Genomic DNA, 15,116 nt, shown 5'->3' on the forward strand with positions numbered 1-15,116 from the left:
AAGCTATGATCCCTTATTGATGTCACTTGTTAAATCCACTTCAATCAGTGTAGATGAATGGGAGGAGACAGGTTAAAGAAGGATTGTGAAGCCTTTAGACAATCGAGACATGGAGTGCCATTCAGAGGGTGAATGGGTGAGACATTGAAACATGGATTGTGTATGAGTGCCATTCAGAGGGTGAATGGGTGAGACATTGAGACATGGATTGTGTATGAGTGCCATTCAGAGGGTGAATGGGTGAGACATTGAGACATGGATTGTGTATGAGTGCCATTCAGAGGGTGAATGGGTGAGACATTGAGACATGGATTGTGTATGAGTGCCATTCAGAGGGTGAATGGGTGAGACATTGAGACATGGATTGTGTATGAGTGCCATTCAGAGGGTGAATGTCTGAGACATTGAGACATGGATTGTGTATGAGTGCCATTCAGAGGGTGAATGGGTGAGACATTGAGACATGGATTGTGTATGAGTGCCATTCAGAGGGTGAATGGGTGAGACATTGAGACATGGATTGTGTATGAGTGCCATTCAGAGGGTGAATGGGTGAGACATTGAGACATGGATTGTGTATGAGTGCCATTCAGAGGGTGAATGGGTGAGACATTGAGACATGGATTGTGTATGAGTGCCATTCAGAGGGTGAATGGGCAAGACAAAATATTTAAGTGCCTTTGAATGGGGTATGGTAGTAGGTGCCAGGCGTACCGGTTTGTGTCAAGAACTGCAACGCTGCTGGGTTTTTCACACTCAACCGTTTCCCGTGTGTATCAAGAATTTTTTTATTTTATTTTTTATTTCACCTTTATTTAACCAGGTAGGCAAGTTGAGAACAAGTTCTCATTTACAATTGCGACCTGGCCAAGATAAAGCAAAGCAGTTCGACAACATAAAACAACACAGAGTTACACATGGAGTAAACAACATACAGTCAATAATACAGTAGAAAAAAATAAGACTATATACAATGTGAGCAAATGATGTGAGATAAGGGAGGTAAAGGCAAAAAAATGCCATGGTGGCAAAGTAAATAAAGTATAGCAAGAAAAACACTGGAATGGTAGATTTGTAGTTTGAAGAAAGTTCAAAGTTCAAATATAAATAATATGGTGCAAAGGAGCAAAATAAATTAAATAAATAAATACAGTAGGGGAAGAGGTAGTAGTTTGGGCTAAATTATAGATGGGCTATGTACAGGTGCAGTGATCTGTGAGCTGCTCTGACAGCTGGTGCTTAAAGCTAGTGAGGGAGATAAGTGTTTCCAGTTTCAGAGATTTTTGTAGTTCGTTCCAGTCGTTGGCAGCAGAGAACTGGAAGGAGAGACGACCAAAGGAGGAGTTGGCTTTAGGGGTGACCAGAGAGATATACCTGCTGGAGCGCGTGCTACAGGTGGGTGCTGCTATGGTGACCAGTGAGCGGAGATAAGGGGGGACTTTACCTAGCAGGGTCTTGTAGATGACCTGGAGCCAATGTGTTTGGCGACGATTATGAAGTGAAGGCCAGCCAACGAGAGCATACAGGTCGCAGTGGTGGGTTGTATATGGGGCTTTGGTGACAAAACGGATGGCACTGTGATAGACTGCATCCAGCTTGTTGAGTAGGGTATTGGAGGCTATTTTGTAAATGACATCGCCGAAGTCGAGGATTGGTAGGATGGTCAGTTTTACGAGGGTATGTTTGGCAGCATGAGTGAAGGATGCTTTGTTGCGAAATAGGAAGCCAATTCTAGATTTCACTTTGGATTGGAGATGATTGATGTGAGTCTGGAAGGAGAGTTTACAGTCTAACCAGACACCTAGGTATTTGTAGTTGTCCACAAATTCTAAGTTAGAACCGTCCAGAGAAGTTATGCTGGATGGGCGGGCAGGTGCAGGCAGCGATCGGTTGAAGAGCATGCATTTAGTTTTACTTGTGTTTAGGAGCAGTTGGAGACCACGGAAGGAGAGTTGAATGGCATTGAAGCTCGTCTGGAGGGTTGTTAACACAGTGTCCAAAGAAGGGCCAGAAGTATACAGAATGGTGTCGTCTGCGTAGAGGTGGATCAGAGACTCACCAGCAGCAAGAGCGACATCATTTATGTATACAGAGAAAAGAGTTGGCCCAAGAATTGAACCCTGTGGTACCCCCATAGAGACTGCCAGAGGTCCAGACAGTAGGCCCTCCGATTTGACACACTGAACTCTGTCAGAGAAGTAGTTGGTGAAACAGGCGACGCAATCGTTTGAGAAACCAAGGCTACTAAGTCTGCCGATGAGGATGTGGTGATTAACAGAGTCAAAAGCTTTGGCCAGGTCAATGAATACGGCAGCACAGTATTGTTTCTTATCGATGGCGGTTACGATGTCGTTTAGGACCTTGAGCGTAGCTGAGGTGCACCCATGACCAGCTCTGAAACCAGATTGCATAGCGGAGAGGGTGCGGTGGGATTCGAAATAGTCGGTAATCTGTTTGTTGACTTGGCTTTCGAAGACCTTAGAAAGGCAGGGTAGGATGGATATAGGTCTGTAGCAATTTGGGTCAAGAGTGTCACCTCCTTTGAAGAGGGGGATGACAGCAGCTGCTTTCCAATCTATGGGAATCTCAGACGACACGAAAGAGAGGTTGAACAGGTTAGTAATAGGGGTTGCAATAATTTCGGCAGATAATTTTAGAAAGAAAGGGTCCAGATTGTCAAACCCAGCTGATTTGTAGGGGTCCAGATTTTGCAGCTCTTTCAGAACATCAGCTGAATGGATTTAGGAGAAGGAGAAATGGGGGAGGCTTGGGCGAGTAGCTGTGGGGGGTGCAGTGCTGTTGAATGCAGTAGGGGTAGTTGGGTGGAAAGCATGGCCAGCCGTAGAAAAATGCTTATTGAAATTCTCAATTATAGTGGGCTTATCGGTGGTGACAGAGTTTCCTATCCTCAGTGCAGTGGGCAGTTGGGAGGAGGTGTTCTTATTCTCCATGGACTTTACAATGTCCCAGAACTTTTTAGAGTTGGAGTTGCACGAAGCAAATTTTTGTTTGAAAAAGCTAGCCTTGGCGTTTCTAACTGCCTGTGTGTATTGGTTTCTAACTTCCCTAAAAAGTTGCATATCGCGGGGGCAGTTCGATGCTAATTGCAGAACGCCACAGGATATTTTTGTGTTGGTTAAGGGCAGTCAGGTCTGGGGAGAACCAAGGGCTATATCTGTTCCTGGTTCTAAATTTCTTGAAAGGGGCATGCTTATTTAAGATGGAGAGGAAGGCATTTTTAAAAAATAACCAGGCATCCTCTACTGACGGGATGAGGTCAATATCCTTCCAGGATACCAGGGCCAGGTCGATTAGAAAGGCTTGCTCGTTGAAATGTTTCAGGGAGCGTTTGACAGTGATGAGTGGAGGTCGTTTGACCGCTGACCCATTACGGGTGCAGGCAATGAGGCAGTGATCGCTGAGATCTTGGTTGAAAACAGCAGAGGTGTAATTAGAGGGCACATTGGTTAGGATGATATCTATGAGGGTGCCAGTGTTTGCGGCTTTGGGGTTGTACCTGGTGGGTTCATTAATAATTTGTGTGAGATTGAGGGCATCAAGCTTGGATTGTAGAATGGCTGGGGTGTTAAGCATGTCCCAGTTTAGGTCGCCTAGTAGCACGAGCTCTGAAGATAGATGGGGGGCAATCAGTTCACATATGGTGTCCAGAGCACAGCTAGGGGCCGAGGGGGGTCTATAGCAGGCGGCAACGGTGAGAGACTTGTTTTTGGAGAGGTGGATTTTTAAAAGTAGAAGTTCAAATTGTTTGGGTACAGACCTGGATAGCAGGACAGAACTCTGCAGGCTATCTCTGCAGTAGATTGCAACACCGCCCCCTTTGGTCGATTTATCTTGTCTGAAAACGTTGTAGTTAGGGATGAAGATTTCACAGTTTTTGGTGGACTTCCTAAGCCAAGATTCAGACACAGCTAGGACATCCGGGTTGGCAGAGTGTGCTAAAGCAGTGAATAAAACAAACTTAGGGAGGAGGCTTCTAATGTTAACATGCATGAAACCAAGGCTATTACGGTTACAGAAGTCATCAAAAGAGAGCGCCTGGGGAGTAGGAGTGGAGCCAGGCACTGCAGGGCCTGGATTCACCTCTACATCCCTAGAGGAGCAGAGAAGAATAAGTATGAGGGTACGGCTAAAAGCTATAAGAATTGGTCGTCTGTGACGTCCAGAATAGAGAGAAAAAGGAGCAGGTTTCTGGGGGCGATAAAATAGCTTCAAGGTATAATGTGCAGACAAAGGTATGGTGGGATGTGAGTACAGAGGAGGTAAACCTAGGCATTTAGTGATTATGAGAGAGATATAGTCTCTAGAAACATCATTGAAACCAGAAGATGTCATAGCATGTGTGGGTGGAGGAACTGAGAGGTTGGATAAGGTATAATGAGCAGGGCTAGAGGCTCTACAGTGAAATAAGCCAATAAACACTAACCAGAACAGCAATGGACAAGGCATATTGACATTAAGGAGAGGCATGCTTAGCCGAGTGATCAGAGGGTCCAGTGAGATTCAGACAGCTAGCCGGGCCATAGGTAGCAAGCTGGTGGAAGATGGGAGGGAGGTCTGTTTTTAGCCACCTCGTGCGTTTCCGTCTGTGGGTTAGTGGGGTTCCGTGTGGAAGGGGGGACCTGTCCAAGTTGGCAAAATAGTTAGTTATAGTGGCCCAAGAAAAGTGTCCGATAGACCTATTCAGATCGCAGCCGAAAAGACAGCTAACGATTAGCCGGCCGCAGATGGGCGATCAGGTTACGTCGCGACGGAGGGGCCAGTTGGATAACTCCCTCGGGCAGATAACGTCGGTGGTCCAGTCGTGAAGACCCGATGGGGCTCCGCATCGGCAGTAAAACGGGTCCGTATAGGTGAGTTGTAGCCCAGGAGACACTTCAGCTGGCTAGCTCAGGAACAGCCCACGAGTGGCTGACGGAACTCCTCAGCTGGCTAGCTGGCCAGCTCCGCAATAATGTGTGTTAATTCCGTGACCTACGTTGCCAATAGTCACTCAGGTAGAATGGTCCACCACCCAAAGGACATCTAGCCGACTTGACACAACTGTGGGAAGCATTGTAGTCAACATGGGCCAGCATCCCTGTGGAACCCTTTCCACACCTAACCAATTAAGGCTGTTCTGAGGGGAAAAGGGGAGGGGCAACTCAATGTTAAGAAGGTGTCCTTAATGTTTTGTACACCCAGTGTATACACACACTTACAAACATGCAAACGTGTACACACATGCAGTCACACACATTTTAAAATACAAATTGTAATACTTTTATGAAATGATTTAAGCGTTCAAAAGGTCATAGATGAATGAAAAAACAGATGCAGATTCAGACCAGGTCACCTCACCAAGACAACCTGCTGCCATCAACCAGCACTTCCCTTATTGGTCGCTAGTGTTACTGTGATACTTACTGTTTTGCTGAGGGGGGTGTGTCTGACACCTCCCTGATGTGTGTCCTGTGAGAACACCCTCTGGTGTGTGTGTTCTGTGAGAACACCCTCTGGTGTGTGTGTGTGTGTCCTGTGAGAACAGCCTCTGGTGTGTGTGTGTCCTGTGAGAACACCCTCTGATGTGTGTGTCCTGTGAGAACACCCTCTGATGTGTGTCTAAAAACACCCTCTGATGTGTGTGTCCTGTGAGAACACCCTCTGGTGTGTGTCTAAGAACACCCTCTGATGTGTGTGTCCTGTGAGAACACCCTCTGGTGTGTGTCTAAGAACACCCTCTGATGTGTGTGTCCTGTGAGAACACCCTCTGATGTGTGTGTCCTGTGAGAACACCCTCTGGTGTGTGTGTCCTGTGAGAACACCCTCTGATGTGTGTGTCCTGTGAGAACACCCTCTGATGTGTGTGTCCTGTGAGAACACCCTCTGATGTGTGTGTCCTGTGAGAACACCCTCTGATGTGTGTGTCCTGTGAGAACACCCTCTGGTGTGTGTGTCCTGTGAGAACACCCTCTGGTGTGTGTGTGTAAGAACACCCTCTGATGTGTGTGTCCTGTGAGAACACCCTCTGATGTGTGTGTGTCCTGTGAGAACACCCTCTGATGTGTGTGTCCTGTGAGAACACCCTCTGGTGTGTGTGTCCTGTGAGAACACCCTCTGGTGTGTGTGTGTAAGAACACCCTCTGATGTGTGTGTCCTGTGAGAACACCCTCTGATGTGTGTGTCCTGTGAGAACACCCTCTGGTGTGTGTGTCCTGTGAGAACACCCTCTGGTGTGTGTGTCCTGTGAGAACACCCTCTGGTGTGTGTGTCCTGTGAGAACACCCTCTGGTGTGTGTGTCCTGTGAGAACACCCTCTGGTGTGTGTGTCCTGTGAGAACACCCTCTGATGTGTGTCCTGTGAGAACACCCTCTGATGTGTGTGTCCTGTGAGAACACCCTCTGGTGTGTGTGTCCTGTGAGAACACCCTCTGATGTGTGTGTGTAAGAACACCCTCTGATGTGTGCGTGTAAGAACACCCTCTGATGTGTGCGTGTAAGAACACCCTCTGATGTGTGTGTGTAAGAACACCCTCTGATGTGTGTGTGTAAGAACACCCTCTGATGTGTGTGTGTAAGAACACCCTCTGATGTGTGTGTGTAAGAACACCCTCTGATGTGTGTGTGTGTGAGAACACCCTCTGATGTGTGTGTGTGAGAACACCCTCTGATGTGTGTGTGTAAGAACACCCTCTGATGTGTGTGTGTGAGAACACCCTCTGATGTGTGTGTGTGAGAACACCCTCTGATGTGTGTGTGTGAGACCACCCTCTGATGTGTGTGTGAGAACACCCTCTGATGTGTGTGTGTAAGAACACCCTCTGATGTGTGTGTGTGAGAACACCCTCTGATGTGTGTGTGTAAGAACACCCTCTGATGTGTGTGTGTGAGAACACCCTCTGATGTGTGTGTGAGAACACCCTCTGATGTGTGTGTGTGAGAACACCCTCTGATGTGTGTGTGAGAACACCCTCTGATGTGTGTGTGTAAGAACACCCTCTGATGTGTGTGTGTGAGAACACCCTCTGATGTGTGTGTGTGAGAACACCCTCTGATGTGTGTGTGTGAGAACACCCTCTGATGTGTGTGTGAGAACACCCTCTGATGTGTGTGTGAGAACACCCTCTGATGTGTGTGTGTAAGAACACCCTCTGATGTGTGTGTGAGAACACCCTCTGATGTGTGTGTGTGAGAACACCCTCTGATGTGTGTGTGTGAGAACACCCTCTGATGTGTGTGTGTAAGAACACCCTCTGATGTGTGTGTGTGAGAACACCCTCTGATGTGTGTGTGTAAGAACACCCTCTGATGTGTGTGTGAGAACACCCTCTGATGTGTGTGTGTGAGAACACCCTCTGATGTGTGTGTGTGAGAAAACCCTCTGATGTGTGTGTGTGAGAACACCCTCTGATGTGTGTGGATGTCACCTAACAGGAGATGCTGAGGACTGAGGATCCAACAGCATATCGCAGCGCCAAAGTCAACATATTACGACGGATGGTTGTATGTCGAGTCTAAGGACATTGTGTTTCTCTGCACGTGTGTGACCACTAACAAAGTTTGGTGTGTGTCAGATTTCTACTTTAACTCTGTTAACCCACAACAGACAAATCCAGCAGAGCACCTCTTCTCTCTAACTCACACAGGAGGTCAATGTGTTAAACCCAGCACCTCTTCTCTCTGTTAACATACAGCAAGGCCTTGTTTCAAATTAGCACCCCCCCTCTCTCTAACCCCACAGAGGACCAAATAAGTACCCCCTGTTTTAAATCAACCCCCTCTCTCTCTCCAACCCACTGGGTAAGGGAGCCTGTTTTTTGTCTGAACTTTGACCATTGTCAGCTTCCTGTTTGACCGCTGATCCCTTGGCTTTGATAAGCTGATCGACTATTGCCAACCTCACCTCTCTCTCTCTCTCTCTCCCTCTCTCTCTCTCTCTCTCTCTCTCAGGACCTCATGGAACAGCTGGAGAAGCAGGATAAAACTATCCGTAAGCTTAAGAAACAGCTGAAGGTGTTCTCAAAGAAGATTGGAGAAATGGGAGGTAAGGAAGGAGACGTACCTGACCGTCTGTGTAGATGGGTGTCTGTTGGACCTGAATTTGTGTTATCTGACCGTGTGTGTGTGTGTGTGTGTGTGTGTGTGTGTGTGTAGCTGGCCATGTTGAGACTATATCTCCGGGTCAGATGGTTGAAGAGACGGTCCGTCCGGTGAACATTCCTCGTCGCGAGAAAGACTTCCAGGGAATGTTGGAGTACAAGAAGGAGGATGAGCTGAAACTGGTTAAGAACCTCATACTGGGTATGTAACCTCCACTCTGACCTATAACCCTGACCTCTTACCATTCTCAAATTTGCACTCTCTTTTAACTCTCTTACCACCTCTCTCTCTTACCACCTCTCTCTCTTACCACCTCTCTCTCACCACCTCTCTCTCTCTCACCACCTCTCTCTCACCACCTCTCTCTCTCTCTCACCACCTCTCTCTCTCTCTTACCACCTCTCTCTCTTACCACCTCTCTCTCACCACCTTTCTCTCTCTCACCACCTCTCTCTCTCACCACCTCTCTCTCTTACCACCTCTCTCTCACCACCTCTCTCTCACCACCTCTCTCTCTTACCACCTCTCTCTCTTACCAACTCTCTCTCTCACCACCTCTCTCTCTTACCAACTCTCTCTCACCACCTCTCTCTCTCACCACCTCTCTCTCTCTCACCACCTCTCTCTCTCACCACCTCTCTCTCTCACCACCTCTCTCTCTCACCACCTCTCTCTCTTACCAACTCTCTCTCACCACCTCTCTCTCTCACCACCTCTCTCTCTCTCACCACCTCTCTCTCTCACCACCTCTCTCTCTCTCACCACCTCTCTCTCACCACCTCTCTCTCTTACCACCTCTCTCTCACCACCTCTCTCTCTCTCACCACCTCTCTCTCTTACCAACTCTCTCTCACCACCTCTCTCTCTCACCACCTCTCTCTCTCTCACCACCTCTCTCTCTCTCTCTTACCACCTCTCTCACCACCTCTCTCTCTCACCACCCTCTCTCTCTCACCACCTCTCTCTCTCTCACCACCTCTCTCTCTCACCACCTCTCTCTCTCTCTCACCACCTCTCACTCACCACCTCTCTCTCTTACCACCTCTCTCTCTTACCACCTCTCTCTCTCACCACCTCTCTCTCTCACCACCTCTCTCTCTCTCTCTCACCACCTCTCACTCACCACCTCTCTCTCTCACCACCTCTCTCTCTCACCACCTCTCTCACCACCTCTCTCTCACCACCTCTCTCTCTCACCACCTCTCTCTCTCACCACCTCTCTCTCTCTCTCACCACCTCTCTCTCTCACCACCTCTCTCTCTCACCTCTCTCTCTCACCCTCTCTCTCACCACCACCTCTCTCTCACCACCTCTCTCTCTCACCACCCTCTCTCTCTCACCACCTCTCTCTCTCTCACCACCTCTCTCTCTCACCACCTCTCTCTCTCTCTCTCTCTACCTCTCTCTCACCACCTCTACCTCTCTCTCACCACCTCTCTCTCTCTCACCACCTCTCTCTCTCTCTCTCTCCTCTCACCACCTCTCTCTCTCTCTCTCACCACCTCTCTCTCTACCCTCTCTCTCACCACCTCTGTCTCTCTCTCACCACCTCTGTCTCTCTCACCACCTCTACCTCTCTCTCACCACCTCTCTCTCTCACCACCTCTCTCTCTCACCATCTCTCTCTCACCATCTCTCTCTCACCATCTCTCTCTCACCCACCTCTCTCTCTCACCACCTCTCTCTCTCTCACCACCTCTCTCTCTCTCTCTCTCTCTCACCACCTTTCTCTCTCACCACCTTTCTCTCTCACCACCTCTCTCTCTCACCACCTCGCTCTCTCACCACCTCTCTCTCTCACCACCTCTCTCTCTCACCACCTCTCTCTCTCACCACCTCTACCTCTCTCTCACCACCTCTCTCTCTCACCACCTCTACCTCTCTCTCACCACCTCTCTCTCTCTCACCACCTTTCTCTCTCACCACCTTTCTCTCTCACCACCTCTCTCTCTCACCACCTCTCTCTCTCACCACCTCTCTCTCTCACCACCTCTCTCTCTCACCACCTCTCTCTCTCACCACCTCTACCTCTCTCTCACCACCTCTCTCTCTCACCACCTCTACCTCTCTCTCACCACCTCTCTCTCTCTCACCACCTCTCTCTCTCTCACCACCCTCTCTCTCTCTCACCACCTCTCTCTCTCTCTCTCACCACCTCTCTCTCTCACCACCTCTGTCTCTCAACACCTCTCTCTCTCACCCCCTCTCTCTCTCACCCACCTCTCTCACCACCTCTCTCTCTCTCCACCACCTCTCTCTCTCTCACCCACCTCTCTCTCTCTCACCACCTCTCTCTCTCTCACCACCTCTCTCTCTCACCACCTCTGTCTCTCTCTCACCACCTCTCTCTCTCACCACCTCTGTCTCTCTCTCACCACCTCTCTCTACCTCTCTCTCTCTCACCACCTCTCTCTCTCTCTCTCTCTCTCTCTCACCACCTCTCTCTCTCACCACCTCTCTCTCTCTCTCTCTCTCTCTCTCACCACCTCTCTCTCTCACCACCTCTGTCTCTCAACACCTCTCTCTCTCACCACCTCTCTCTCTCTCACCACCTCTCTCTCACCACCCTCTCTCTCTCTCACCACCTCTCTCTCTCACCACCTCTCTCTCTCTCTCACCACCTCTCTCTCTCACCACCTCTGTCTCTCTCTCACCACCTCTCTCTCTCACCACCTCTGTCTCTCTCTCACCACCTCTCTCTACCTCTCTCTCTCTCACCACCTCTCTCTCTCTCACCACCTCTCTCTCTCACCACCTCTCTCTCACCCACCTCTCTCTCTCTCACCACCTCTCTCTCTCTCACCACCTCTCTCTCTCTACCTCTCTCACCACCTCTCTCTCTCTACCTCTCTCTCACCACCTCTCTCTCTCTCTACCTTTCTTTCTCTACCTCTCTCTCTCTCTCTCACCACCTCTCTCTCTCTCTACCTTTCTTTCTCTACCTCTCTCTCTCTACCTTTCTTTCTCTACCCCTCTCTCTCTCTCTCACCACCTCTCTCTCTCTCTACCTCTCTCTCTCTACCTCTCTCTCTCTACCTCTCTCTCTCTACCTCTCTATGAGTGTTAGAGAGAAGTTGTTCTGTTTATACATAGATAATCCAATAGTCTATTGTAACAGTGCATATCTGTAACAGAGTTGAAGCCTCGTGGTGTAGCGGTGAATCTGATCCCAGGCCTGCCAGCCTACATCCTGTTCATGTGTCTGAGGCATGCTGACTATGTCAACGATGACCAGAAGGTCAGAACGCTGCTCACATCCACCATCAACAGCATCAAGAAGATACTCAAGGTGCGCAGGGCTCTGGTTTAAAGTAGTGCACTATATAGGGTATAATAATGTGGGGCGCACACCCTGTGATGTCAGTAAAACTACATTAAGTTGCTCCTATATTTGTGTAGTAACACTGTAATTACACTAGTATCTATATTGTAATTTTATCTCTGTCAGAAACGGGGGGATGACTTTGAGACGGTCTCTTTCTGGCTGTCCAACACCTGCCGCTTCCTACACTGTCTCAAACAGTACAGCGGAGATGAGGTGAGACCGGACCCAGCACACACACACACACACACACACACACACACACACACACACACACACACACAGACAGTCTGAAACGGTACAGCGGAGGTCAGGTACACCCCAAAACACAGACGCACTTTATTCTTGCGATGCTCCAACTTGTGTGTTTGTATCTGTTTCTCTCTTCCTCCTCCTCTCTGTTCCTGCAGTCGTTTATGAAGCACAACACTCCTAAGCAGAATGATCACTGCCTGTCTAACTTTGACCTGGCAGAGTACCGTCAGGTCCTCAGTGACCTGGCCATTCAGATCTACCAGCAGCTCATCAAATGCATGGAGAGCATCCTACAGCCCATGATTGGTGAGTACACCACTGTGTGTGTGTTTATTCAACCTTTATTTAACTAGGCAAGTCAGTTAAGAACAAATTCTTATTTACAATGACGGCCAAACCCGGACGACGCTGGGCCAATTGTTCGCCGCCCTGAGGGACTCCCAATCACGACCAGATGTGATACAGCCTGGATTCGAACCAGGGAATGTAGTGAAGCTTCTTGCACTGAGATGCAGGGCCTTAGACCGCTGCCCCACTCAGTGTTGTGTGGGTTGGTGAACATCCAACCACTAGTGTGTGTGTGTGTGTGTGAGACACAGTCACTCTCTGACCTCTCCTCTGCTCTCCAGTCTCTGGTATGTTGGAGCATGAGACCATCCAGGGTGTGTCGGGGGTTAAGCCGACCGGTCTGCGTAAACGGACATCGAGCATCGCTGACGAGGGAACCTACACGCTGGAATCCATCTTACGCCAGCTCAGCGCTTTCCACTCCACCATGTGTCAGCACGGCACCGACCCTGAACTCATCAAACAGGTCCGTGTGTGTGTGTTCTGACCTTTGGTTGTGTTCTGACCCTGACCCTTGGTTGTGTTCTGACCCTTGGTTGTGTTCTGACCCCAGGTTGTGTTCTGACCCTTGGTTGTGTTCTGACCCTTGGTTGTGTTCTGACCCCAGGTTGTGTTCTGACCCCAGGTTGTGTTCTGACCCCAGGTTGTGTTCTGACCCTTGGTTGTGTTCTGACCCCAGGTTGTGTTCTGACCCTTGGTTGTGTTCTGACCCTTGGTTGTGTTCTGACCCCAGGTTGTGTTCTGACCCTTGGTTGTGTTCTGACCCTTGGTTGTGTTCTGACCCCAGGTTGTGTTCTGACCCCAGGTTGTGTTCTGACCCTTGGTTGTGTTCTGACCCTTGGTTGTGTTCTGACCCTGACCCTTGGTTGTGTTCTGACCCTTGGTTGTGTTCTGACCCCAGGTTGTGTTCTGACCCCAGGTTGTGTTCTGACCCCAGGTTGTGTTCTGACCCTTGGTTGTGTTCTGACCCTGACCCTTGGTTGTGTTCTGACCCTTGGTTGTGTTCTGACCCCAGGTTGTGTTCTGACCCTTGGTTGTGTTCTGACCCCAGGTTGTGTTCTGACCCTTGGTTGTGTTCTGACCCTTGGTTGTGTTCTGACCCTTGGTTGTGTTCTGACCCTGACCCTTGGTTGTGTTCTGACCCTTGGTTGTGTTCTGACCCCAGGTTGTGTTCTGACCCCAGGTTGTGTTCTGACCCCAGGTTGTGTTCTGACCCCTGGTTGTGTTCTGACCCCAGGTTGTGTTCTGACCCTTGGTTGTGTTCTGACCCCAGGTTGAGTTCTGACCCTGACCCTTGGTTGTGTTCTGACCCTTGGTTGTGTTCTGACCACAGGTTGTGTTCTGACCCTGACCCTTGGTTGTGTTCTGACCCTTGGTTGTGTTCTGACCCTGACCCTTGGTTGTGTTCTGACCACAGGTTGTGTTCTGACCTCAGGTTGTGTTCTGACCCCAGGTTGTGTTCTGACCCCAGGTTGTGTTCTGACCCGTGGTTGTGTTCTGACCCGTAGTTGTATTCTGACCCCAGGTTGTGTTCTGACCCGTGGTTGTATTCTGACCCGTGGTTGTATTCTGACCCGTGGTTGTGTTCTGACCCCAGGTTGTGTTCTGACCCCAGGTTGTGTTCTGACCCCAGGTTGTGTTTTGACCCATGGTTGTGTTCTGACCCGTGGTTGTGTTCTGACCCCAGGTTGTGTTCTGACCCGTGGTTGTGTTCTGACCCAGGTTGTGTTCTGACCCAGGTTGTGTTCTGACCCGTGGTTGTGTTCTGACCCAGGTTGTGTTCTGACCCAGGTTGTGTTCTCACCCGTGGTTGTGTTCTGACCCAGGTTGTGTTCTGACCCCAGGTTGTGTTCTGACCCAGGTTGTGTTCTGACCCGTGGTTGTATTCTGACCCCAGGTTGTGTTCTGACCCGTGGTTGTGTTCTGACCCAGGTTGTGTTCTGACCCAGGTTGTGTTCTGACCCCAGGTTGTGTTCTGACCCAGGTTGTGTTCTGACCCGTGGTTGTATTCTGACCCCAGGTTGTGTTCTGACCCGTGGTTGTGTTCTGACCCAGGTTGTGTTCTGACCCAGGTTGTGTTCTGACCCGTGGTTGTGTTCTGACCCCAGGTTGTGTTCTGACCCAGGTTGTGTTCTGACCCGTGGTTGTGTTCTGACCCAGGTTGTGTTCTGACCCAGGTTGTGTTCTTACCCGTGGTTGTGTTCTGACCCGTGGTTGTGTTCTGACCCAGGTTGTGTTCTGACCCGTGGTTGTGTTCTGACCCAGGTTGTGTTCTGACCCAGGTTGTGTTCTGACCCAGGTTGTGTTCTGACCCGTGGTTGTGTTCTGACCCCAGGTTGTGTTCTGACCCAGGTTGTGTTCTGACCCCAGGTTGTGTTCTGACCCGTGGTTGTGTTCTGACCCAGGTTGTGTTCTGACCCAGGTTGTGTTCTGACCCGTGGTTGTGTTCTGACCCGTGGTTGTGTTCTGACCCAGGTTGTGTTCTGACCCCAGGTTGTGTTCTGACCCGTGGTTGTGTTCTGACCCAGGTTGTGTTCTGACCCAGGTTGTGTTCTGACCCCAGGTTGTGTTCTGACCCGTGGTTGTATTCTGACCCAGGTTGTGTTCTGACCCAGGTTGTGTTCTGACCCCAGGTTGTGTTCTGACCCAGGTTGTGTTCTGACCCCAGGTTGTGTTCTGACCCGTGGTTGTGTTCTGACCCAGGTTGTGAAGCAGCAGTTCTACATCATTGGAGCTGTGACTCTCAACAATCTGCTGCTGCGTAAAGACATGTGCTCCTGGAGCAAAGGCATGCAGATCAGGTCGGTTCAGCGAGGCTGTCATGTCTTAGTATGTATAGACAGACTGGGTTTTATAAAGTGTGTGTGTGTGTGTAACGTATATAATGTGGTGTACCAGGTATAACGTGAGTCAGCTGGAGGAGTGGCTGCGTGACAAGTCTCTGATGCTGTGTGGAGCCAAGGAGACTCTGGAGCCTCTGATTCAGGCTGCTCAGCTGCTGCAAGTCAAGAAGAAGACGGACGAAGACGCTGAGGCCATCTGCTCCATGTGCAACAGCCTGTCCACATCTCAGGTAACCAATCACAGCTCACTA

The 15,116-nt window shown here is 49.7% G+C and overlaps 1 protein-coding gene across 1 annotated transcript in view; it reads left to right on the top strand.

Annotated features, from left to right (window-relative positions):
• Positions 1 to 15,116, top strand: part of myo5aa (myosin VAa) — a gene marked incomplete in the record, with an annotated part of 100,621 nt that overhangs the window by 78,384 nt on the left and 7,121 nt on the right. The window contains 8 exon segments of the mRNA XM_029767954.1: positions 7,948 to 8,041; positions 8,152 to 8,298; positions 11,232 to 11,386; positions 11,546 to 11,635; positions 11,830 to 11,980; positions 12,304 to 12,488; positions 14,726 to 14,823; positions 14,921 to 15,095. Coding sequence (XP_029623814.1) covers positions 7,948 to 8,041; positions 8,152 to 8,298; positions 11,232 to 11,386; positions 11,546 to 11,635; positions 11,830 to 11,980; positions 12,304 to 12,488; positions 14,726 to 14,823; positions 14,921 to 15,095 — 1,095 coding nt within the window.

This window comes from Salmo trutta, chromosome 12 (assembly GCF_901001165.1).
Source record: "Salmo trutta chromosome 12, fSalTru1.1, whole genome shotgun sequence".
Taxonomy (NCBI): Eukaryota; Metazoa; Chordata; class Actinopteri; order Salmoniformes; family Salmonidae; genus Salmo; species Salmo trutta.